The 27,735-nt window shown below is 39.5% G+C and overlaps 1 protein-coding gene across 3 annotated transcripts; it reads right to left on the reverse strand.

The window, feature by feature from the left end:
* Window positions 1-1,206: 1,206 nt before the first annotated feature.
* On the reverse strand, window positions 1,207-27,588 carry larp4aa (La ribonucleoprotein 4Aa). 3 transcript variants are annotated; one of them, XM_061987075.2, is made up of 18 exons: window positions 27,026-27,588; window positions 22,671-22,860; window positions 15,983-16,100; window positions 15,659-15,817; window positions 11,092-11,173; window positions 10,873-11,009; window positions 10,694-10,797; window positions 10,495-10,605; window positions 10,362-10,415; window positions 10,072-10,281; window positions 9,242-9,342; window positions 9,046-9,087; window positions 5,789-6,016; window positions 5,650-5,704; window positions 5,401-5,559; window positions 5,178-5,317; window positions 4,889-5,093; window positions 1,207-3,492 (listed from the first exon to the last, which is right to left on the reverse strand). In XM_061987075.2, the coding sequence occupies exons 3-18, from the start codon at window positions 16,047-16,049 to the stop codon at window positions 3,097-3,099; spliced, it is 2,250 nt and encodes a 749-aa protein (XP_061843059.2). In that variant the 5' UTR covers window positions 16,050-16,100; window positions 22,671-22,860; window positions 27,026-27,588; the 3' UTR covers window positions 1,207-3,096. The 3 variants fall into 3 exon arrangements, with proteins under 3 accessions (XP_061843059.2, XP_061843043.2, XP_061843049.2); XM_061987059.2 differs by lacking the exon at window positions 22,671-22,860; XM_061987065.2 differs by lacking the exons at window positions 9,046-9,087; window positions 22,671-22,860 and having other exon boundaries at window positions 27,026-27,587.
* Between the last annotated feature and the right edge of the window lie 147 nt (window positions 27,589-27,735).

Here is a 27,735-nt window from a genome sequence, read left to right on the forward strand (position 1 = left end):
AACTTTAAGAAGTCAGCCTACACGCCTCGTCTGCATCTTTTATGATTAGACAAGACAACACATAGGCCATTTTCAAGAAGGATATTTAAAGAGAAACTACACCTTGTGAGACGGTGTCGGCCAACCCCGGAAGCGAGCTCAGCTGTCGATGAAATGTGAGTTCAGATATTTTATTTTATTTTTTCATGTTTAAAATGTTTTTTGCAATTTTACTAGTACCACTGTAGATATATACACACATATAGCCCGGCCCCCAGCCAAATTTTTTTTTAACCCAATGCAGCCCCCCCGAGTCAAAAAGTTTGGGGACCCCTGTTGTGTAGTCATCTTACCTATGAAAGCTCTCATTCATCCAGGTCGTTGTCATCTCAGGGCATTCAATCGTTCGGACTAGATCTGACTAATCCAAGTCCATGAGCACGAACTGATGAAGGCTACTCGGATGAGCGGCAAAACGTCTTCCAAGACAAACCAAGCAGTCCAGTTGGGGACGATTGAACGCTCTATACAGTCATCACATTATCAGCAATACATTTTTCTTAATACAATGTAGTGCTTTGAATAACCTTTAGAACAGGGGTGTCAGACTCATTTTAGATCAGGGGCCATATGGAGAAAAATCTACTCCCAAGTGGGCTGGACTGGTAAAATCACAGCACGATAACTTAAAAATATAGACAACTTCAGATTGTTTTTTGATTAAACATAGAACAAGCACATTCTGAAAATGTACAAATCATGTTTTTGTTTTTTTTAAACTTACATGTGGTTAATATTCTGTCTTTGTCGTTATTTATATTTTCTGAATAAATAATGTGATAATGTTCGTCAACTCACTGGTGTCAATTTTCAATCTATCAAAATAAAAAAATATCAAAATCAAATTGCAGGATGTTATTTATGTTGTTTGCTCAATTTCCTTGACTGATGTACTAAAATCATATGGTTTATTTTGTACATATGTAGGATTATCTACAAAGATACAAATAATTGCTACCGCGGCATCTCGTGGACACATTTAGAACAGCAGTTTCATTTATTCAAACATTTCAGGTTAATTTTTATACTTGGTAAACTCATCCCGCAGGCCGGATAAAACCTGTTCGCGGGCCTGATCTGGCCCTTCGTACGTTTGACACCCTTGCTTTAGAGCCTGACTTTTAAGTGAACTGTGAAAGGAGCAGAAATAAATGTGAGACAGGAAAGTTCAAATCAAAATAATTTATTTTTTGGTGACAATTCTTGCAGTTCTAGGATTGTGTCTCAAACACTTGTTTGATCAATTAACTATATTTCCTTTTACAATCCCAATCAAAATGAACAAAAATAACCCAAACATAAAAAGGACAGGGGTAAAGGGGTGGCGGGTTCTTTTATCGGTGGGTATATGCAAGCCTGTCAACCATATGCTTCTAAAAATGATTTCACATTATTTTGAGCAAATTCATCTTGATGTTAGTGCATTTATTTAATTAGACAAAATCACTGGCTGCTCAAAACTCATTCATGAAAACCAAATAATAGCTCCAGTGATCGGTTACATTACTGTATTTCTCGCCCTCAAAGTCGACGCATCAAGTATTCTCTCTCTGCCAGCATTTTCAACAGTTACAAATGACAGGCATGATTTGATTTTTGCCAATGCGATTTCGCACAGCTGTGGGGGAAACCGGCCTTCCGAGATTGGGAGAAAAGCCTTGTGCATCCAAAACATTTAAAATAAATATTTAAAAAGCAATACATACAAGTGAGTCAAACCTCAACATTCTAAACTAGTTTTTGTCCAAATTTTAGAAAGGAAAAAAAAAGCAAACCCACCCTAAAAAGCACAAACAAGCGGTCAGAAGCCTCAAACTGTGATTTCCATACTATAGCAACTGAAATCTCCCACTCTAGTGAAGGGTAAGAACTAACAGCACAGCCGACTATATCTCTACCGTCTCTTCAAAATCCAGTTTTGCTGGGCCAAACCATCTCCACAGACTACATTATTATTTAGCCGACTGTATCCTAGCACACTGTTGTAGCAGGCAGCTGGCGCATAGCACAAGAAAACAATGGCAATTATTTTACATCCATGACCTCCAAATGTAGTGTAGCCATTATTCTTAGCTAAAACCACTGTCCAGTCTTTATATGCGGTGCTGCAGTTCACAGATAGAAGCATTACCTGGATATCATGTGACTCACCAGGGAAATCAAGTCACATTTAACCACCTCGGCCTCTCGCTACACTAAACAAACATGTAAACAGAGATCCTGACTGATTATCAATGTTTTGTACTCATCCAGGGCGATATTAGAATGATCGTGAAAACTCTGGACCAGGCTTGCAGATCCACACCGCCCAACAGGACAGTGCGCAGCCAAGGGTGGATTTTATCTTGAAAACAAAAAGGCGCATAAACTCATTAATCGTCACTTTCTGGTGTCTGACCATCGTAATTTTAAACCCGGCCGTAGAACATGTTATTAATATACATTACAAGAGCACGGTGTCCAGTATCAGGACTGAGTCTCTCCATCTCTGACACCCTTTCATTAAATCAGTGCAACAGCACAATGCAGCACTTAACAATCAATGCATAAACAGTCAACCCTTCAGTCATACTTGCAAACCTAAGCACACACACAAAAAAAAAGACATCTCATTGTGTGTTAGTGATATCTTTGTATATGTACATGACATATGCATGTTTTCCTTTAGTGCATAATGTTCTTACAGACCTGACGTCTAGTCTTGAAATCAAAACCGGTAGATCAGCATCCTACCTCTCCCAAGCAGAAAATAAATGAGATGACCTCCAATAAAAATCACTTAAATTCTTTTCAGCATAAAGCTAAAGGCCAAGTACGATTCATATTTCCTTTTTTAAATCACTCATTTAAGTTCATCAGGCGCCATTTTGCCCGTCAGTCCTGGGTGTCCCACTCTTGTTGCCCTTTTAAAAGCTTTTCTGTGGACAAGTTCCAGGGGGAAGGTAGCTACCATAATGTTGTTGCTTTTAACGTATTCATTTTAATATAATTATACATATATATCCATGTATATTTTCATACATCTTTTTTTCTATTCATAAAGTTTGTTTGTCGTCTTTACTTTGGCGACACTGGTGGAATATTCTGCTCTTTGCCAGTGTGCCTGTAACCTCCCTGCGGAGAGTGGCGTCGTGCTAGAGGCGGCCGCTTCTGGTCGCGGAACTTGAGCCCGCCAGTGCCTCTGGGGCCATTGCTGCGGTAGTGGGCTTTAAAGTCACGGTCACGCATGGGCCGGCTGTCTTTGAACTCCCGTCCACCCTCCCTGACATGGCCTCTCTCCTGCTTGTCTCCAGGAGCGCTGCTGGAGCCTGGCTCCTCAGCCTTGTTCACACGCAATTCACGCAAAGGCTGGCCTGACGCCGTGCTGCTGGGGGATGCCGAGGCAGGGGCTGCAGGTGGGGGGTCTTTGGGAGGCCGTTGGCACACCTCAGCATAGCTGAGCTTACGTGGCTCCTGAACAAGAAGAAAAATGAATGAAAACATGCAAACTTTCAAACTGATTAATTTAGTCAATTGTCTTTGTTTAGAGCAACTTTTTAGACGACCTCAGTGATTAAGTGGCATCACTTGTGATTGGTTGTCCTCAGGCAGTTTCTCCCAATTTGTAAAGATTGTCTTGACCATCTCAGTCCTAAGCATCTCTCAGACTTCTCATTCCAGAACATGATAAAAACAAGTCTGGGAAGGCTTGAAGATTTCAACAATGGTACTTTGTATTAAACTAAGTGCAGCCGCTTAACTTTTAAAAGTGTGTATACGTTATGTAATTCAGTTAGGTGGCCTTAACATGTCAAAGTGTCAAAAGTAAGCTGATGACTAACATCTTTGATTTTTAAAGTCATTTTAGGCCTGGGCAATATGGCCTATAAACAAAATCATTAGGGGGGGATAGTGTTGTATGTGGGAGACAGAAGGTTATGCAGACCACTTCTGTTTAGGGATGGTTTCTCAACCTTGACTTAAATGGCTTCCCTCACTCTTTCGTATCATCCATCCTCCCTGTCCAGAATCTGTACATTTCTGTTCTCAAACAGAAAGAAATGCTGTTTCTCCCTGAGGTGCACGGAGACAGCTGAGTCTTGGCCTGAAGAGTTTACCCGTCTCTGCTGTGCCAATGCGTCGTGCCTGCGTCACCAGAGCTGCTATTAGCTGTGTGTGTCGAAGTGGATACGACTGAAATAAAAGATTTGTGTATGAAACAAGCTCAGCTTTCTTATTAACATGACATGGTGTCACAGTTAAGGACTACACATCTACAGTGACCAACCAATGGCAAAGTTCGGGCCCCCAGAGCCGTTTCATTTTGCCGTATTAAGGTAGCACTTTTCACGCTTTTGGACCAGACCTTACAAGACCTCTTGTATCCAGTTTGAAAGCCACAGCCAAAGAAAAAACAAACAGACGTAGCAATGTATCGATGACGGCAAAGTTATTAAGGTCATATTCATTTATTGTTCAATTGATTGGCTTACTACTATAGTTCTAGTCCTACAATTGAATACATTTTGTAATGCCTCTGGAGATTGAATTTAATGTTAATGCCATTTCAGGCCTTAATTTTTGCAAAATCCATTTAATGACTTTTAATGCTTTTCAATGCGTCGCCTAATAAACTTGAATTTATCGATAAAACCACTTTAATCGCCCAGGCCCAAGTAGTGTAGATAAGATGTGAACGTGACAATTGTCAAAAAATCTTTAGCAGTTAGGGGTCAAGACGTTCACAGGCCAAATAAGAAAAAAAAAGTGGCATAACTTCTGCCCCACTCTAAGGGACCGAAGGAACAAGTGGCAAATACATTTCTGTTGCTGAGACAACTTCTACCTGCAGAGGGAGCCAAATTCTCACCTGTGAAAGGGTCGGAACAGTGGCAGGAACAGGTGTAGGCATGCTGGGCTTCACTGGGGTGGAGACAGTAGTTGCTTGAGGCCTGGCGCTGGGCACGGCTTGTGTGGAGGACGGGCTGACTGTCGCTTGGATGGGTGCTGTGCTTTGGGTCACTTTTGGAATGCTGAGCTCCGGTCGCTCAACCCTCTTCTCCAGACTCCCCATACTATCAAAACATGCGATTTTAAACGTCCACACAGCTATTACAGACCATTTAACTTGTCAAACCGTTATTATGCAAGTTACTTACCTAGGAGCTGAAGTTGCGAGTGGTTGTGTGACAGGCTTTGCAGATGTTCTGGTGGGACTTAAGCTTGTCAAACTATCTTCTGTGACCACAGGTTGGCTTGGAGCTGGGCTTACAGTGGTTTCTTTATTTACCGGTTCCATCTTAAAACAATAAAAAAAAAGTTGCATGTTTGTAGCAACACTGATGTACATTTTCTGTTTTTGTCTATGACTTTTCCCCCTACCTTGTCCCTGTACAAACCGCGAACGACATCCGACATTCTGTTTTCGAGCACTGGCTCTCCTTGAGTACTGATCACACAGCCAGGAAGAGGAGGAAAATTAGTGGCAGCCAAGTCAAACTTGGGAGGTGACACTTTTACTTCAGCCAGCGGTACAGGCCTCTGAGGGATGACAAGGACATGTGGCCAAACAGCAAGGTCAGGTATTTCTGCCATTTTAAATTAATGTACAAAAAAAATGAAGGTGTGTACCATAATACGGTCATCTTCTCGCCGCCTCCGTGTTCCTCTGTAAGTGGTGCCTCTTCTGAAATGCAAGAAGAATGAAAGGTCAAAGTTTGAATTCATGACCCCACTCATCAAACAGCAATAGAAGTAAAACCATGGTTACCGTCCACGTGCAGCCATGCTACTGTCATCATTAGGGTCCAAAGATGAGGAGGAGGAAGAAAGATGCGAGAACATAGAGCTTAGGTCAGAGGCCGGCTGGGCTGGGTTAGAGATGGCAGAGCTAGGGACAGGAGGCTGTGGACTGCGCAGTCCTGTCAGACTTTCCAATGACACAGGAGTTACGGACGATGTTAACTCGTTCGGCCTAACCTGGGGTTTTGTGTGGTTTCTGAAGGAGAGGAACACGTAATAGTCAACTGAAAAGCTTGCACTTCAAATTAGAACTGGTAACCAGTGTTTTCTGCACTGCACCGCAGTAATGGAAACACCGGTCAACAAAAAGATAACTCTGCCTCCTTAAGCTAAACATTTATACATGCAAAGAGGGGTTTTTGGACACCTGTGCTTGTGACAGGTGTCCAAATGACTCTTTGGAGATAACGCATACCATTTTGTTGGTACTTTGCAACCAATCAAATATCTGATAGCCATTAAGGCATGCACAAGCTTCTAATAGCACATGACAAACACTAATTTCTCTGATGACATCAAAATCCCCCCAGCATGGACTGATCTCACACGTATTTGACCCTCAGATCTCATAATCTTAAAAATCATTGGGATTAGAGTGAAGCACTTGACTTTGTCAGGCAAGGACAGAGAGAAGATAGAGAGAGAAGAAGAGAAAGAGAGAACCAAAGACAGTTACTTCACACCTCAATTTCCCTCTGAGTCATGATTTCATCATTGGGTCTGACTGAAGAAGTGTCCTTTGAGATATTTCTATTTGAAGCGGACATTTAGCAGCAAAAAACAGAAGTGCTGTTGTCTCCTTGCAAAAAGAGCCAGGCGGACTTCCGATTGTTAAAGCATCACAGTACATAGCAAACGGCAATGAAACCCCGCATGAAGAAAAAAAAAAACAACTAAAAAAACAAGATGGATGGTTCATTAAAATGAAAGGGTGAAGTGTTATATGTAATGCATCAAGGCAGTGTGGCAACAACTGGAAAAGCCAATTGCTTTAAATCACATAGCTTCTGCTGCTATTTCTCAAATAATTTTGTAATGAGCTAGCACAGGAATTTAAAGGGGTCATATTATGCGGAACCTGCTTTTCTTGCCTGTTGGTACCCTTTTTTGTTTATTAGGGGGTCCCATAAGTGCATAACATTTGAATTCTTACCATGGAGGTGTTGTAGAGGATACTTATTGAACAATTTTGCCGTGTTCCAAATGAGCATTTTAGAATTTGAGACAATAGTGACTGAGTTTGACAGCAGACAGCTATATATGTGAAGAAGTAAAAAGTGCCTGCTTAACTTTTGTGTTTCCTGACCAGGTACCTAATCGGACAGGAAGCAGCCAATCATGATGCAGACCGGCAAAGTAAGCGCTGCCTCGGTAAAAAGGCAAAATACAGAAGGATTTACCCAAAACAATTAATTGCAAAGTCGGATCATACAATTTATGGCACGGTGAGTTTTAAGACAGACACTGGCACATGTATTTACAGTACAGTAGGGATGTAACGATAAACAGTAAAAATGATAACCGCGGTAAAATTCCCGACAGTGTGTAATACCGTTTTAAACTAAAATGATGGAAAAATCATGATTGATAAATGCACTTTGATTAACTCAGAGACTGACTGTCGCCAGCTCGCTAGCTTAAAGGCGATCTGCACTTTTTGGGGAATTTTACCAAGCGTCTTTTCATGTCTTTCTCACCATTTCCAGGTACAAATTGCCTTTCAAAGTGTACCAACCTGTAAGATTACGTCCTCACCTTTCAACTATCAAGGTGAGAGGCATTATTTATGATCTAGCATATAAACTTCCATTAACTCCAAGGCAAGAAAGCAGTGCACCAGCCGATGTCAACATAGTTATACAACCTTGTGATCATAGCCCCGCTATAAATAGTTTGTTGGCATTGGCGCTTATAATAACAATCTCACTAATATTTGGTTAATATTTAAGTTGCAAAATGTAAATAGGGTATTGTTGGCAGTTTTTGGATGGTTATTTTTTGGGTTCTATGTGCAGAATGGAGTACCTCCCATTGGCTCCATTGTAAGCAGACTTTTATTTACGAGTAAGAATGCATTAAAAAAAATACATGTGTTGTTTCGTCTTTCATAATGATTGTGAACAATAGGCAAAAATCCCCAAAAAGTGCAGTTCCCATTTAAACGCAAAAATGAAAACAAGAGGCATTAATATCGTTCCCCATTAAGAAACGACCCAACCCAATCTAAACTAATTTAAACAACTCTGAGCAACTAAGCTTTTCAATTGTGCACATTTAACAGAAAAGCTTTGCTCTCTTACTACAGAGTGATCGTTCTATTCTCAGAGGAAAAGAGACGTAGGATTTTTATATGGTGTGTTCAAGGACTACTGAACAGAGTAGGATGCCACAACGCCCGCCAGAAATAATATTAGTTTTATAATTTTATTTTTTAATCAATGCATACTTTTAATTAAAATTATTTTAAGCGCAACATAAACCAATATTTAAAACAACAAAAACTTAGCCATTAAAACAGATACAAAAATAAGAAACTACCAGCAAAGCCTAAAAACAAAACATCCAAGAAAATAGTGTTTTTTTTAACAATGTGTATTCACTTTAGTTATTTAAAAAAATAACAGTCAGTGTGTGTAAAAGTACTTTTTGAGCACATTCAACAATACCGTGTTAATAATAACTGACAATTTTGGTCATAATAACCGTGATATGAAATTTTCAAATGTTTCCTAGATTAGAGTTAGGGTTTAGCCTACATTGTTAATGTATTGTTTTACATTTTAATAATCTTTTTAGTCTGCACTGCACTATATAACTATTATTAAATAACTTGGTGTCTGGCTGAATACAGTTCCTTAAAACTACAAAAATGGCTGTTGGTGTGGAGCAAGTCTTACTCAGCTGAAAGAAACGGGGTGTGGAGGCGTGTAGAAGACAGTCCTACAAATTCTCATTTTCAGAGTCAGAAAGTGGCTTAAAATGGTCTGTTAAGCCAAATGTATGCAAAATGTTGACCACAGCACCACCATTACATGTAATGTAGACCACAAGGAAGTGTTTTACATGTAGATTTAAAAACATCGTAATATGACCCTTTTAAATCATTAAAAAACGTTTAGAGGCAGAAAAAATGGCTACCCAGAGATATGGATTCAGTCATTTGGCTGCCGTATGGGAAGATATGAGGGTAGCAATGAAGCTTATTATGAAACATAATATTTGTACCTGAAGGCATTTATTACATTCTTTCTTGAATAGAGGGGTACACTGTAGGGATAGTAAGAAGACAGGGAGTGAAGAACAATTTTCTCTTTTGGTCATTGTAATGATCATATCTATTTAATTATTTGATTGTCTCCAGCAAATAAAAACAAGAGCGTTTTGAAGAAAAGCGCAAATGACCAAATGGAAGAATCCTTACCGATTTCTGTTAAAAGGTCGAGTGACTGTAAGAGAACCAGAGCCAGTTTTATAGTGTCCAGAGCCAAATCCATTCACAAAGGTACTGTTGGGAAAAGGTGCCTGCAGAAAAAGGAATTAGATCAATTTTAAATGGCAATTGGCTAACAAAGCAGACATAATAAAGAAGGAAACAAACTAATTAGTTATTTTATGCTACTAAACAGTCATTCTAACACAACAAAGCGCACTTGAAGACATTAGTAAAGTTAAGTTAAAGTTAAAGTACCAATGCTTGTCACACACACACTAAGTGTGGCGAAATTATTCTCTACATTTGACCCATCACCCTTAAGCTGTAAAATGGCAGCCATATGACTGACATATATCGATCTCAAGTCATTTGACCCTCAGATCTCATAATCTCTTGGTTCATTGGGGTGTGAGTGAAGCTCCGGACTTCAAAAGTCAAAGACTGACGAGAGAGAGAGCGAGAGAGAGCGAGAGAGAGCGAGAGAGAGCGAGAGAGAGCGAGAGAGAGCGAGAGAGAGATAGAGAGAGCGAGGGGGAGGGAAAAAGAGATGAATAAAGTCAGTTACTTCACACCACAATCTCCCTCCATGCGTCATGATTTCATCATCGAGTCTGACTGAGCTGTGTGTGGTCGTGGATTCTATTAACAGTCATTTGTTTAACGATTCATGCCTACACGGGATTGGACAACCACACATGCATGTCATTATGGCTGAGTTACAACAGCAGGACTTTTTTTTTTGCTATCGATTTTGTGAACACCTAACATTGCATTCATTATATTTGGAATACTAGATCGACAGTATGTGTGTGTCTCACCAAAGGAGTTTCAAAGTACGGCGTGGGCGAGGTTGTCCAGGTGGGGGGCACAATGCCGTAGACCGGGTACTGCTGCTGTGGGTAGATGTGCTGCATGTACAGGGGGGAGCTGTACTGGGAATGGCTCTGGGACTGCTGGGAGTACAGGCTGCTGTCCATGCTACGGTAGCCATTCTTTGCAAAGAATGTGTTGATTGCCTTTATTCTGGCCTGTCAACATAGGAGGGGGAAGTAGGTAAACCTATGTGACAAATACACCAAACCAAAAAAAAAAAAGGGAATTTTCTCACCATTATGGGTTTTCCCTGAAATGTTTTTACTTCCTCTCGCAAGTATTCATATGCCTAGGGACAGAATAACATACAAACCTAAGAAAAGTCTTACAGCAGCCTTTTGTCTGATTATACGAGAAGTTGCTCTTACCTGCTGAGCATCGGTGTCTGACTGGAATGTGATGTACCAGTTGTTGTTATGTGCAAACTCTACACTTATCACCTTCGGACAGTTGTCGTTTTTAAACAGGGACTCTACTTCCTAAAAAAGTTAACCAGCGTGTGCCGCCTCATGTTACAACAAAATAACAGCTTTACTTCACTTGCCATTATTGTGAAGTGCTATTTACCTCAATGGGTGTGGTTTCAGGGACTTCCCGCAGTATGATAATACATCGTTTGTGGTTGGGGCGCACCTTCTCCCCTTTCTCATCCACTTGTACCATAGGCGATGCTGAGGGGCAGGGGGGATAGCCGCAAATTAGATTCATTTTTTTACAGCATCGAGGAGCTGAAACATGTCACTTACATCTCAACACATCCAAAATGAGTTCCATGTCACTAGTGAGGACCTTAATGCCCTCCATGCTAGCAATGGTCCAAATAGGGACAAACTGGTCACTGTCCATCTGGGACATTAGGTACAGGTCCTTGGAGAGGTTCTCTCTAAATGTTAAAAAAAAAACATTTGTAAAGATGAGTCCTCTTTTAAAAATTGAACACAAGGTTAAGTGAACTGAACTCTTACCTTGAGAAGTAAAACTCCAGCTCTTTTTTCAGAGACTCACGTAGGTTCTCAGATGAGACTGGCTGATCTTCAATTTTGGACTCTAGAGCGTGTAAAAAATATTTTTTTATAGGGGGTGACAAGATGCGTTTATAATAACGGTCTTTGGAAGAAACGCTCTCTTTATGACAAACTTAAATCTATTCCCACCTTGACCTATCAAATCTACTACAGAATGCAATGCTGTGTGTCAAATAGCAAAATAAACCTAATTGGAAGAAGTTAAAAAAAGTGTAACAAAGTGCCTTCATTAGAAAACAGGGTTTGCCTGGTCATGTTATTCACAAAAATCAAGCATTTGTGTTAGCATGTGGCAAAGCAGTCTCGTGGGTTCTCTTAAATAGCAGCAGGACTAGTAGTAATAATGGCGTATGCATGTCCGTCCACCTGCCCGAGCAACGACGACACAACATTCATTCATACATACATACATCAGTGTGAACGGCATTGGGAAGCTGGATAGTTTCAAATTAGAAACTAGTTTCAAAAATAAGGCGCAATCAGCTGGCACATACCAATCCAACCGCAGGACCTGCCCACTGTTTTGGAGTCTACCATTCACCCAAATTCAGCTTGTGGGAAAACAAAGGTGCAGGTGGGTGCATGCTAATGTGCCGCGATGGAAAGTGCACGTGTGACATCGGTCTTCTTGGATATTGTTGTACTTCAGGCCATCTTCAAACATTGCTGTTAGAATGCATGTCAAAAGCCTCTGAGGCAGATTTTGGAACCAAGTTTTCTGGAGAAATGTACCACGTATAGCAAGTATGGATGGCACTGAGCAAGATATCGGCGCACTCACGAGCTCTCAGTTCATAAAGTTCCCCAAATATTACAATGAAATATGGGAATTTTAATCACCCATATACAGGGCTCGAATTTAACCACGGCAACCACCCTCATCATTTGCCGTAATGGCCTAAAATTGACCAGCATCTGCGGCAAGAACATGCCGTGACCGCCCTTAACTTTTTACTTGTTAATGGATTAAGGATGTAACAATAAACGGTATAATGATAATCCATCCATTTCCTACCGCTTGTCCCCTTATAATTCGCAATCAAATTCCAGACGGTTAGTAATACAGTCTATTTTTTTAAATTACCGAAAAACAGTAATTTATTCATGCATTTTAGGCAACACGAAGTCAGGCGCATGTGCACTAGCGTTGTTTGGCTTGATAATCATGGCGGACTAACTACACAGACTTTGCCCCGGAGATTTCCCTCAGAAAACTGAGCCAAGCGCTTGGTTTAACCTAATTTTCCCTCGCTTCCCGGCGTGCTTTCAAGGGCGCACTGCTGTGTTTGGATAGAGACAGGTGTGGACATTATTGGAAACAGACACTTGTCCCCACACTAAAAGTATACAGCGAAGGAGAAAACTATTTGATGTTGCTTTGATTATTCTCAATAGAGCGTCCATCAGCTGTGACAAAGTTACTGATGTGAAGAAACATGCAGCTGGTGATGTGTCGGGAACATCTTTAGTTTGTTTACTGGGATGATCACTCCTTTATTTAACTGCAAACTGTATCAGTGTTCAAATAACAATACTAGCTAAAATGTTTTGTCATCTCATCGAATTGAGCGCAGCCAGTGAAGATTGTGTATTCGATGTGGGAGGTGTCACTCCTCTTTATTTTTGTTGGCCAAACTGTTGCACTGAACCACAAGGAGGCGTTGTTGGAAAATAACAAAGCTTGTTTATTAGACTTCATCTTCATTAGCCAAACTGCTTCAAGTTTAATATTGATATCAAACACCCTGTTTTTTTTACATTACTTGTGTTTTTTCATGTCACAAAGGTATTACTTCAAAAACCATTCATGTGACACAGCATTTTGTTATGCGTTATTGTGTATAGTTAATTTCTACAAGACATTTCTGTTCAAACTCTTAATGGATCTGTCCTGATACAGCATTTACATAACTTAAAAAATAAAATAATAAAATAAATACTTTCCTCTATCAAAATGTGAAAATAGAGATAAAGGCATCATGTAATGACAAAAACCTGACAAGTTGATATTAATAACGAATTTAAAAAAAACTGTTTATATGTTTATATGTATGTGTGTGTATGCATGCATGCTTTGGATCACCTGCCTCGAAAGAAAATAATGTTTGCCTTGGTGCCCTTCCAACTTGCCTTGGTGTCCTAAAATATGAGCCCTTCTTTAAGGCAACACTTGCCTTGACCTTAAAAAGTTAAAATTTGAGGCCTGCATATAAGCTTGGAAGCCGAGCTGACAAGGTACTAGAAATAGAACCAAGTACAGTCAATTCCTGGCCAAATAGTAATAAAAATTAGCACTATATGCTTCACTGTATCTGACAGAGTTTCTGCAGTTATCAACAAATGTACCGTAATGCCATTTAATGCAACTAAAAACTAATTTAATGCCCATATCCTACTGCAAATCAAAAAATGTATGTACGGTATAGACAAAATTGTCAGCATTTGAAAATGATAAAATTGAATAAGTTAAGTTTACATTAACTGAGGCCAAATTAAGAACTAATGTAATCATAATATATAATATTAATGCAACTTAATAACCATTTCAAACGCAATAAACATTTTTTATTACTGTAGTACTTTTACCATTGTAATTGGAAGGTCAATAAATCCTAAATAAGTAAAGAAACATGAAAATAAAATGGTCACTCAAGCTCTGTTTGCAAATAACTGCACTTCAATACATTTTAAACATCTAGAAAGTGCAGTTTCCCCCAGTTGGAAAAACCATCACGACATACTTGCTCATTTAACCTTGCTGATGGGCTCATGTTGCTCATTCACTTTGAAGATGAAATATTCCCCCACAGAGACATTTGGCTTTATAATCATTTTGTTTCCTTTTAACTGGGAATGTCACTGAATGAAAATTTCTTATCACGTTTGTGACCAAAATTATCACGGTTATTATTATTATGGTATTTTTAAATGTGCTCAAAATGTACTAAAACTTTTTACAGTGAAATATTTTAACCAAGTTCTATTTAAAAAAACAAAAAAAAAACACAAACACTTTCAAAATGTATGTATGTACCTCAAGTAGAAAATGTCATGTGCATATGAAAGCAACAAAAGCATTATAAACAAAGTAATATAGCAGAAACAAAATAACAAATGTGAAAATTGTGCAAGATGGCACCTTTTGGACCTAAGACATAACAGGCCTTTTTGTCCATATAGATAAAAACAGTGTTCATATATAAGATCTCGCCTTACACATAAGGCTGCACGATTATAGCCAAAATAAAATTGTTATCAATATTAAGAAATCACAATTATTAAACACATTTATTCATTGTTTGGTAAAACATGTTGGGTTGTAAACGTTATGTCATCATGTAATTTGTAATGTCTAATAAAAAGGCAAAAGAAAAACGCTATCCATATATTTAAAGACACATTTTTGTCTTTTTGCTCATTAATAGCATCAACATGTCAGGTTTTTCCTCATTACATGATGCATTTAGTTGTATTTTTTAATTCTCACAGAGGGGGTATTTTGCAATTATATCGCCTGCTGGATGGTAACTCCCAGTCCCAGCAGCTGATGGAAGGACGCTATGTTGCACTTTCAAAATGAAACTTTAGTGTGGGACAAATGTGTCCGTCTCCAATACTGTCCACACCTGTCATGTAATTACAGCAGTGCGCTCTTAAACGCATGCCGAGACTCCATGGAAGTAGAATTGAATGAAATGAAGTGCAACGAAGCAATTGGCTCCGTTTACTCAGAGGGAACAATTTCAGAGCAAAGTCTGTGTATTTGCCGCCATGTTTTTTCAAGCCGAACGATGCTTGTGCGCATGCGCCAGCGCTGCAGCGCCTCCGTTTCCAGGAAGTAAGCAGTGTTCTCTAAATGCATTGATAAATGATGGGTTTTCGGTAATTAAAAATGTTAACTTTTTTTTTTCAATTCCTAACCGTCTAGAATTTCACCACGGTTTTTCATCATACCGTTACATCCCTACTCCTAACTTTTGTAACTTTGCAATGCTTCTCACTATTGAGTCGCGACTAATGAGGCGAGGTCTGTGTATTCTGTGTAAGCACGCGGTCCCGCCTCCTCATATTGAAACAATTGTGGATGACTGACACAAGGCTTCACTCCACTCTTTTTATTCAACTTTCAAATGAACATGTTCAGGGGCTAAGAGAGACAGAGACCTCTTGTATCCAGTTTGAAAGCCAGACCCGAAAAGATAGACACACAAACAGCAATTTATTGATGCTGACAAAGGTACAAAGTTTATTTTCTTTTATTGTTCCATTAATTGACTTATTGACCATCAACCCAGGCCTACAATTGAATTATTTTTTTTAATGACAGTGGACATCGTATTTAATGCATTTTAATGCCATTTCAGGCCCTTAATTTTCGCAAAGTCCAACTAATGACTTTTAATCCTTTTTAATGACCCGCAGAAACCGTGATATGATTAAAAGAAAGGGGAAAGTAGAGGGTTAGGTGTGTGTGCCGTGGCACTTCATGCGGTGTGGCGTGACAAACCTGAGGTCCCCGTGGTGCACTCGGCAGGGGAAAAGCCCAACTCTGGAGGGTCCATTCCATTTACTACTATCTCAGCTGTTGCTGTGGAGCTGCAGTTATCCAGGCCTGTGAATCCCACAGTGTACGGCTTGCAACCGGCAAAGGGCGGCTCCGAGTAACCTGGTAAGAGTTACATTTTGTAACGTTAAATTGATGTCCTGTGAGGCTGTTAGTAGTGCACGTGTGATCATATCTACATTTTATCAATAACAAAAAATGGCCAAAGTTGTATTTTACACATGGGCATAGTGGATCATTCCCAAGGCAGACAGAAGCAGATCTCACCCTCACTGAGGTCCGAGGGGGGCCAATGGGGGCTGTTTGATACAGCTTCACTGGGGGTCATGGGCATCTCCTGCCATACTTTGGCATTAGGGTTCAAACTGGTGCCCTTAGATGTAACCTGTAAAGTAAAAATGTCTGGTTAAATAAATGGAAACTGAAAATAGCATGAAAAAATTAGCCCGGGACCATAAACTAACATGGACAGATGTCTGTCGTTAAAACATCATTGTTTACCAGACCGCTGCAAAATAATCACCTTTGATTGAATTAGTGATGGGCATTTATTCAAATTGACAATCAAAATGATTAATTGCTATCGGTTTAGATATTTATAATGGGCTAGGAGAGTCTAAATGCTGAATACCCTTTTAACACCAGTGTGTAGAGGTAGCTAATAATGTGTCTCACTCTGGTCAAGTTCCTTTAGACTGCAAACTAATTCAAACTATTTAACAGAAGGACTGATAATCTCAGCGTAGTTCATGATATGATACCATATAAGATAGTGTATGACTTAAATCAATGATGTCTTGCTATGGCCATGTGTCAATAGGAAAAAAAAATTAAATAAGTAATTTTATATTTTGCTGCTAAATTTAACCCGAGAAATAGTGCATAAATGATGACATCGTTTTAATGCAACATAACTGCAACCATGATATTTTAGGTGTCTGACAAACAGTGACACTACTTTAAATGTTTTTAAACTCTAAATACAAATATAAAAATAAATATTTAGCATTTAATATAAAAAAAAAAAGTAGTCTTCATTCATTAGGATGGAGATTGTCAGTATAGGCAATTATGTTACATTTATAGTAATTAGTGAATTATAGTAATGTGACAGTGACACTACCTTATTTTATCAAATTTTGATTAGTGGTGTAACAATTTGTTTTAACGATTAGACTCAAAATTTGTGGTTGCCGAGCAGATTCAGGAATTATATTTTTTTAGAACGATTTAATCCAGAACAATTTAGTGAATTGAAATCTATCAAGTAACTTTTTAGCAAAGAAATTCAACCAATGTGACTGTAAAAAAAAACGCTGGATACTGGACACTTCAAGTGAAGTTTCCTATATTTTTAAAAAAAATTGTAAGGGAGTTGGATATAATTGAATTATGGCTACAATCAAGCAAGTGAACAATTAATGGCCAATGCATTTGCATCATATTTGAATAAAGTGCAACCAAAACTTTCGGTTGAATTAACCTTTTTTGCACCTATTTTCAATATTCAAGACATTTACGGTACAATAAAAGTACAGTAACCAACATTTTGAACTTTTGCTGTTGTTTTTCAACATAATACAAAATTATTATCTAAAATAAAGTCTTCAGGTTCATCAACAGTAGATTTGCCTAAGAAATTAAGTGCAACAAAATATTTTTAGATTAAATTAGCAGTAGTTTGAACTGCTTCTACTCTATAAACACGGAACATCATACAGACATTGTTTAAGTGACAGCCGACAAATTTCGGCGACACACTGACAAAATGGCCGGAAGTGTAATGAACAAAGTTGGAAAAGTAAGTAAAGTATGACAACTTTTTCAATCATAAAAAACTTTACTTTTTCCAATAATACTACTCTGTTCATTACACCGTTTTAACCATCCGTCTCAACCTGGTGCGTCGGCGAACATGCTCTGCTGTCACTTTTGTTTTGTTTGTCGCAGCCTTTGTGGTTTAAAGTTAAGTTGTGGCTTTATATTATTGTGCAGCTGCGTTTTTATTTGTTGTGGCTTTTGCAATTGTGCTGGAGCTGAAAGTTTTTGTGTTGTAATTAATGATAATGTCTTGTGTCTTATGCATTTGTTATGACCTTTCTCGACCAATGAAGGTATGCGCCATTTTTGTTTTGATGACAACGTTTAGCGTACTTAGCATTAAAAAGTGCTAAACTTCATATAAAATCTGCCGTTTCTAAATGCAATGTTTTCTTTTTTCTAGTACCGGTATCAATACAATCGATATTGCCTTTTAAATCGATGTTGGATTGATACCTATCTTACCGAAGGCCAACTTGCTGAGCACAGATCCATATATTTGAAATTTAGGAGTATAAATCCATTTACCGATCAATTGTTACACCCCTAACAGAAATGCATGCAACTGTCTCTTTATGACAGTGCTTTGTAATTACTTTCTGTTATGCCTTCTCTAGGAAGAAGTAAACATTTTGAAACTTAAATACAATTATCGATATTCTCTCCCCGCAAATATTTTTTTTTGTATCGCTCTGAACTTATTTTATCATTCCTCTGTAATCGGTCAAATTACTGTTGTGGGAGACCAGATCCAGAAAATGCCTTGGCTTACTTGTGTGTTTTTCTGATGTAGAAAAACCTATGGCATCAGAACAGTGGCCAAATTATCATACGCTAAAAACACACACTGCATCCGCAAAGTCGTTTTGTGAGGTATTATGTTTTTACTTCAGAATGGGTTATTTTGTCTAAACTTTAAGACTGTACAGACTACTCTTCTTCAGAAGAAATACATTTTGACGGCAATAGCTCCCTCAAATCAGCTCTGACCAGGTAACAGTGGGCATTTAATGTGACTGAGCAGAAAAAATGGGAGTTGCTGGGCCAGGTATTCAAGGCACAACCCTAAGTGCCAAAAAAGTTGGAAGGTCGCACAAAATTAGTCAGCACGCGCAGTGTGTTTTTATTATGCGTAACAATTTTGCCACTGCTCTGATGCCATATAAAACTTCCCAAACTCTGATAAAAAGAAGCAAGGAAATAGCGTTATTCTACAGCCCTAACATTTTATTTACAGCCCTTACATTTTATTTACGGACTATTTTAACGTAAGTAATTTCTAAAGAGCAAACACTACACACTATAAAAATCATGTGGCTTAATTGACGTTATTGTGCCGATGCTAGGTCTGGGCGATATGGCAAAAAAAAAAAGATAAATACATTTTTTCATATCATTTGATCCCGATTAATATCACCGTTGATTTTTTTAATTAAAGTCAGATTGTCCCGCGCAGGATTATACCGAGTACTGTTGCATCTCTACGGTTTACTACAGTAGTATCTAGTTAGCCATTTCCACCATGTTTAATTTAAGTAATATATGCTATCAGTTGACAACTGTCATTTTGTTCATATATATACACACACAGTCGTGGTCAAAAGTTTACATACACTTGTGAAGGACATAATGTCATGGCTGTCTTGAGTTTCCAATATTTTCTACAACTCTTATTTTTTTGTTATGGAGTGATTGGAGCACATTGTCACAAAAAACATTCATGAAGTTTGGTTCTTTTATGAATTTATTATGGTCTACTGAAAATGTGACCAAATCTGCTGGGTCAAAAGCATACATACAGCAACATACATGATCAATTTTGGTGATGTAGAAAAGTTACAAGCAAATCAAATTAGCTTCATGGCATGGCCTCTTAACTTCATGTGAGTGATTATGATTGACGACACCTGTTGACTTCTCTGAGCCCATTTAAATAGGGCTCATGTGATGCAGTCATTAGACTCGGTTACAAACGCGACAATGGGAAAGTCAAAGGAACTCAGCACAGATCTGAAAAAACAAATCATTGACTTGAACAAGTCAGGAAAGTCACTTGGAGCCATTTCAAAGCAGCTTAAGGTCCCAAGAGCAACTGTGCAGTCAATTGTTCGTAAGTATAAAGTACATGGCAAAGAATTGTCACTGCCACGATCAGGAAGAAAATACCAGCTATCACCTGCTGCTGAGAGAAAATTGGTCAGGATGATCAAGAGTCAACCGAGAACCACAAAAAAGCAAGTCTGCATGGAAGGTGCTGGAACACAGGTGTCAATGTACACAGTCAAGCGTGTTTTGCATCACCATGAACTGAGAGGCTACCATGCAAGAAGGAAGCCCTTGCTCCAGAAGCGACACCTTAAGGCTCGTCTAAAGTTTGCTGCTGATCACATGGACAAAGATAAGACCTTCTGGAGGAAAGTTCTGTGGTCAGATGAAACAAAAATTGTGCTGTTTGGCCACAATACTCAGCAATATGTTTGGAGGAGAAAAAGTGAGGCCTTTAATCCCAGGAACACCAGGCCTAACGTCAACAATGGTGGTAGTAGTATTACGCTGTGGGCCTGTTTTGCTGCCAATGGAACTGGTGCTTTACAGAGAGTAAATGGGACAATGAAAAAGGAGGATTGCATTCAAATTCTTCAGGACAACTTAAAATCATCAGCCCAAAGTTTGGGTCTTGGGCGCAGTTGGGTGTTCCAACAGTACAATTTACCCCAAACACATCAAAAGTGGTAAAGGAATTGCTAAATCACCTACCTACTCAGTGGCCTAGTGGTTAGAGTGTCCGCCCTGAGATCGGTAGGTTGTGAGTTCAAACCCCGGCCGAGTCATACCAAAGACTATAAAAATGGGACCCATTACCTCCCTGCTTGGCACTCAGCATTGGGGGTTAAATCACCAAAATGATTCCCGGGCGCGGCCACCGCTGCTGCCCACTGCTCCCCTCACCTCCCAGGGGGTGATCAAGGGTGATGGGTCAAATGCAGAGAATAATCTCGCCACACCTAGTGTGTGTGTGACAATCATTGGTACTTTAACTTTAACTTTAACTTTAGAATTAAGGTTTTAAAATGGCCTTCCCAAAGTCCTGACTTAAACCCCATTGAGAACATGTGGACAATGCTGAAAAAACAAGTCCATGTCAGAAAACCAACAAATTTAGCTGAACTGCACCAATTTTGTCAAGAGGAGTGGTCAAAAATTCAACCAGAAGCTTGTGGATGGCTACCAAAAGCACCATATTGCAGTGAAACTTGCCAAGGGACATGTAACCAAATATTAACATTGCTGTATGTATACTTTTGACCCAGCAGATTTGGTCACATTTTCAGTAGACCCATAATAAACTAATAAAAGAACCTAACTTCATTAATGTTTTTTGTGACAAGTATGTGCTCCAAAACCTCTATCACAAAAGAATAAGAGTTGTAGAAATTCTTGGAAACTCAAGACAGCATGTTCTTTACAAGTGTATGTAAACTTTTGACCACGACTGCGCGCGCGCGCACACACACACACACACACGCACGCACGCACACGCACACGTTTGATCAAGGTAATTGTGGTAACAGCTGATCACAGTGCTCAAACTAAAATCAATCGCGTTCATTGATCACGATCATATAATCACCTAGCAGACGCTGATTCACACCTGAAGTTTCAGACAAATAAAACAAGTATTTGACTTAATATGGTCAAATCTACTTTTCACACATTATTGTCTCACACCTGCTAGCTAGTTAGCAAAGTAACAAGCTAACTATTTTACAGAGTTGAGATCGCATCCTCTAGATGTCGAACATTATGCCTCCGCTTTAAATGCTCCCGTATCACAGATGTATTGCCATAAAAAACAAGGTCTGCTTTGCAAAATAAGCAAGGTATTCATGTCCTTAACAAGATTAGGGTGATATGTTCACACACTATACATATGTGGCGAGTGGTTGCGCTGACTCGCTCCCATCCGTAAAAACAAGAGTGATGACGACAGACTATTGCATTCATCTGAGCGGGAGCCTTTTCAGGTAGCCCTGCAGTCGTGTTTTTGGGGTTAAAATGCGTGCCTGTAGGTACCCGGTAGCTGTCAAAATCGTGAACACAATTCAAATTTGATTAATTGTGCAGCCCTAGATGCACCCCATTTTTTTCCTAGCGAGGATTATGATTCATTCTTCATCTAAACGGGAATATATCAACATACTAACAGTCAGCATCTCACGCAATTTAACTCCGGACATGACCACACACCTCGTCGTTCTTTAGGCACTCCCGCTTGTTTCCCAAAACCCGTAAATGTTGCGCACGGACAAACCAACAATAAATGGCACAACAAGTTATACGGCAAAGCTGTGTTGGTGTGCACATCCAAACAAATAATCGAGTTGCAGCATTAACAACACTTCCCATCTTTTCTCAACCGCCGTCATTATAAAGCTGGTTTTGCAACAGAGCGGGCTATTGCCACCGGCACAAAGCCCTTACCATCAGCTACAATAGCGGGGGCACCCAAAATACAGACAACTGTAACATTAACCATGCACTGAGGGACTATCCATCTACGTCTTAAAGACATGCCAAAAATAACAGATGTAATGTTTTATTTGACCAAAGACATGTCTTATATATACTGTAATCTGTTCCTTTCGTCCATAATCTTACTTTTTCCACTGGTTTGCACTTTATGATTGCACTCTGCTATAGCATATTTATTCTAGTTAGCCCTTTGTCTTTTGTACAATTTATTACTTAACAGTAAATAATCGTGATTTCAATATTGACGAAAATAATCATTATTTTGGCCATAATCGTGCAGCCCTATTGTACAGTAAGTGTTTTCATTAGTGCTGGGCCGATGATACGATATCAATATATATCGCGATAGACAATCGGTATAAATATAAAATGCATTCGATAAAATATTCGATATATATATATATATATATATATTTATTTTTTGGTAGGAAGAAGACAGAAAATTATGCAAGATTTGGATCATTAAGTCCCTAGCGCTTTGGGAAAACAAAGCGTCACTGAGTAATGAGAGGGACACGCCAACAGCCAATCAGTTAACAGTATTCACTGAGCTATGGGAGGGACACGCTAACAGCCAATCACGTAACAGTATCAACTACACCTTTCCTGCTGCTGTTCGGCTCCCAGACCGTAGTCGAGGAGATCAGGGGAGACGTTCCCTCCAGGGCTGATGTTTTCGTCGGGGGGTAACACCTTTTACTTTACCCGACAATGGGTCTGCTAAGCTCCGCTTTCGGGTCGGAATGACGAGGCCGCCGATTCGTGACAATATGGTCGCTTTATTCCTATTTCTGCAGGGCACAATCAGACACATTTGTCACTACTGCTGCATGCTACCGCTCCCTCTCCTCAATCACCCAACATACTGCCATTCTTAAAGGAGAGCACACACACATACAATACTCTCATAACACTTGAGTGGTTGCACCGTCTGTCTTGCCGTGGATTCTCTGCATGGAGTGAAAAGAGAAACTGTGATATCTTATTATATCAACTCAATAACAGAAACTTGTCGTTAGTTTTGTTGGTTTTAATGCAGACCGCGCGGCAACATCCTGTCAATTCCAATGTGTGGGTTTCATTAGTTGCTTCTCAAAGTGCTCTGTGTAGTGTTCAATAGCTTATACACTACGGCCAACTAGTGTCTCAAATCTGCAACTACCTTCAAATCTACTTTATTTCATTGCCTTAGTAATAAAATATATGATATTACCGCGCACATCCTACCTGGCTACCAGACAGTCTCTCCACTGACAAATAGCACTGCTGGTCAGTTGAAAAACTGTTTTACTGTAAGTCACAAAAAGTATCAATAATTATCAATATAAAAACTGTATATCGTGAAATAGTTTTCAGCCATATCGCCCAGCTGTATGTTTCTCTAGGAGTCTGCAGTGAGTAGTAATCAGTGATGCTGTTGAAAGAAAAAGGGAACGTTTTGACGCGGTTGTGAAATTAATGTGCCGCCGTATAGCTAAAATGAGCAAAATACATTAACATTACATGGTAACATGAATGCGGCGGTTACTACATTACATAATTATATACTTACCACATGTCTATAAAACCTTGATGGAAGTGTTTGGATGGTTTTTTTTAACTTAATCAGCATAACAGAGCGACTCCCATAGACTTCATTGTAAGCGGACTATTGCTTGCATTTTATTAGTTGCACTGCATAAAAAACAAAAGCATGTGTGCTTGTCTTACATAAGGATTGTGAATTATAGGCAAAATCCAGAAAATATTGCAATTCCCCTTCAAAGTACTCTGGTCAATGGTGTTTTAAAATCGTGTTTTTATCATCTTCGTCTTTTAGTAAAGGTAAAACCGTTTTTATCTTTTAACCTTTTTGAACAAGTCGTGCATGCTTTTATTTCAAGTCGCCTGGACTACTGCAATGCACTTTATGCTGGCATTAGCCAAAAAGCTATCTCCCGGTTGCAGTTAGTCCAGAACGCGGCAGCACGACTTTTAACAGGGGCCAGGAAACGCGAGCATATAACCCCAATTCTTCAGAGTTTACTCTGGCTCCATGTTCATTTTAGAATTGATTTTAAAACCTTGCTGTTTGTTTTTAAAGCTTTACATGGACTGGCACCTCAGTATATCTCGGACCTCATCCAAATGTACACTCCTGTGCCCGCTCTGAGGTCCGAGAGCCAACTCCTGCTCGTGGTGCCCAAGACCAGACTTAAATCCAGGGGAGACAGGGCCTTCTCTGTGGTCGGCCCTAAGCTCTGGAACACTCTGCCCCTCCATGTTCAAACTGCTCCCACAGTGGAGTGTTTTAGAATCAGAATCAGAATCAGCTTTATTGTCATTACGCAAGGTAACGAGATTGAGGCCATTCCATACAGTGCGATGTGTGCATGCTAGAAAAACAATGTGCAAATATATAAAAATTTAAAAAATGTAGAAGTGCAATGAATATGGTGTGAAATGAATATATACATGAAAAAACAAGACAAAAGTCTCGTCTTAAGACCCACTTTTATTCTTTGGCTTTTAACACTACGGTAGTTGTGTGGTCCTCTGTGTTTTTTTTATACATTTTGATTTCTATTTACTGTTTTGATTGGTTTTACCCTTTAAAATCGTTTTTAATCATATTTATTTTTATATTGTTTTTATATTTATTTATTGTTTTTATTCAGTCATTGGTAGAGCTAAGGATAATATTTGAATATTGCTTTTAATATTGTTGTGCAGCACTTTGGAAACATTTTTGTTGTTTAAATGTGCTATATAAATAAAGTGGATTGGATGAAGTCTGCAGTGAGTAGTAATCAGTGATGCTGTTGAAAGAAAAAGGGAACGTTTTGACACGGTTGTGAAATGAATGTGCCGCCGTATAGCTAAAATGAGCAAAAGACATTAACATTACACGGTAACATGAATGTGCCTGTTACTACATTACATAATTATATACTTACCACATGTCTATAAAACCTTGATGGAAGTGTTGGATGTTTTTTAAACTTAATAGGCAGAATAGAGCGACTCCCATAGACACCATTGTAAGCGGACTATTGCTTGCATTTTATTAGTTGCACTGCATAAAAAACAAAAGCATGTGTGCTTGTCTTACATATGTGTACAGCTCCACTAATAGACATTGGAGTGTTACTTTCAAAGGCAAAATTAAAGTATTGCTAGAAACATAATTTTATATGGGACTTTATTGTATTATACGTATAGTACATGTTCCAAAAAGAAAAAAAACATAAAACACCACCAGAAATAGAGATATTACAAGTCAAAGTGATGAAGCTTAGTGTTACGCTCATGACTTGGTGTAACTACACATTAAAGTTAAAGTACCAATGATTGTCACACACACTCGGTGTGGCGAAATTATTACCCTATAAGATGAAGGCAATTGCATTTTATTGATATTTGAAATGTTTTCAATGTTTATAAATGAATATTTAAATATACTAAATGTAAAAAAGGGGAATAAATATTAAAAATAAGATCATTAAATGAAATCTAGTTTGGTTACGCCATCATGAACGCAACACAAGGTTGTAAAAGTTTCAACTACAATTCTAAATAAGATGTCAAAAGCAAAATGAAATCAAATACACACAGCTTAAAGATTGATCGATACCTATTTAAATTTAGTAATACATAAATATGATTTATCAAAATATAAAAGAAATATACCTGAACAGAACGCTCATGATGGTTACACCAAAAAGTAACGCTATGATTTGCGTTTTTCCAAGTTTTTGGGGCATTTTTATGCTATTTCCAAGCATCTCCTTTTTATTATCGTTGATTTTAAATGGTCAAACTAATGCATATTATAAATGCATGCCCGAATAAACAAAAAAAAAGTCATATTTATTTTGATTGTTACATTTTGAAGTACATTTGTGCAGGTGGGTGCAAATGTACCCATTACCAGAGCTGTACACATAAGGATTGTGAATTATAGGCAACATCCAGAAAAAGTGCAGTTCCCCTTCAAAGTACTCTGAGGTTGAAAGCCCTGGTAAAATAAATATATAATGAAGGCAGCAACAGGTCTGAATACTTGGAAATAAATGACCCTGGAGTGAGGACAAACTAAAAAGTCAGGTAAATGTGCACCTGTTGTAAAAACAGACGATTTGACTCATTAACATGCAATCCCTGCTTTTATCTCACGATAGACGCACGGGGAAAAAGCTCAATAGAACTAAGACGGGACGGTGCAAGTAGTCCACAAAGTCTCTTCTTTTGACATTGGCCACCTGCACACTGAAGCAGCCCTGCCCCCTGGCTGGAGCGGTCGTGGGCCTGACAAGAACAGCTGTCAGGGGGGAAAAAACGGAGACCGAGACACTTTTTGGAAAAGAACGAATTAGCCTTTCGCGACATTGTTGGGAGTCCCAAACTAGTACGTCTCTCTCTCAAGTCCAGTCAGCTGACGAGACGGCGCAGCACCAGGCCGGGTCCTTGCGGCGCATGTTCCCGTGCTAGCTCGCCTAGCTTAGCCTGCAAGAGCGATTAGCTAACATCTACGTTGGGGGCTGAAGAAACGTTTCATATTCATTCCTTGGAAATATATTTCTATAATCAACCGTGGACCGTTTTAGAGATCAGCTGACTGTAGCCGAGTTCAAAAAATGACGCCTCGCACTTGAAACGCGGCTTTATAACTTATTAGCTAATGATTACTCAGCAAACGACTTAATGAGCTTGAAGCTAACGTTGTGCTAGCTGTCTGTCGCGAAGGACTGCAGTGATAAGAATGTTACTCATTATACAAATAAAACGACAAAGTGCGCCTGCTTTGTCTAAGACTGCTTACGCATTGTAATCAATAACTTGATCGGAGTGTGCACATGGAGGCAAAAATTACAACTTTGTAGTTTAGAGTTAAGTGGATATGGGGTTAAATATCTCAATAACTGCTAATCGTGAAGATTGAGGTGTGGAGTGTTAGCCGGTGTAGGCCGCACTCACCATGCCGCCTGACCCTCCCTCGTTCCTCGGCGGAGCCTCGTCCTTCGCACCGGTCTTCGGTCCGGGGTCAGCCTCCTCCTGCAGCAACGGCGGCTCTCCGCTCTGGTCTGAACTCATCAGCCGCTCCTGGCACACTTCCACGCCGTCGCGTTCTCCCGACCCCGCTGCTGCTCGCCACCCGCCGCCTCCTTCCCGAAAATGCTAGGCTAGGTTGAGCAGTCGACTCGGCGGTCTGGTCTCCCTTGGATCGTCAAACTAGCTCCCGAGCAAGCTAGCCGGCTAGCAGGCGTGCTAAAGGACCTAGCGTGCTATATGAATCAACGAATATGGCTAACGTCGGCTAGCTCAATGAATCAAACTTGCTGTGGTTTGAATGACATACACGACTCTCCCCCGCCCCCACCGCACGCCGACTCTTCTTACGCCGCAGTGTCCTCGGTCACTTTATGAAAAAGAACGCCGCACAGCAGCTTCGCGAGGCGCAATCCCGACTCGGCGAGCGGACACTGGGGACACGCACCTTTCCTCGGCGCAGGCACAGTCCGCCGACTTCCCAGCAGCCACCGCGAGTTCGAGATGACCTCTGCGACAGCCACTTCCGTTTCCGGTTTCACCGTTGACGTTCCACTAGCAAACTTTTTTTTAAACATTGATAATGCTATTTTGTATTCATAAATGTAAGTTTCTCAATACCCGACCTGTTTTCTGTG

This window comes from Nerophis lumbriciformis, linkage group LG01, assembly GCF_033978685.3.
Source record: "Nerophis lumbriciformis linkage group LG01, RoL_Nlum_v2.1, whole genome shotgun sequence".
Taxonomy (NCBI): domain Eukaryota; kingdom Metazoa; phylum Chordata; class Actinopteri; order Syngnathiformes; family Syngnathidae; genus Nerophis; species Nerophis lumbriciformis.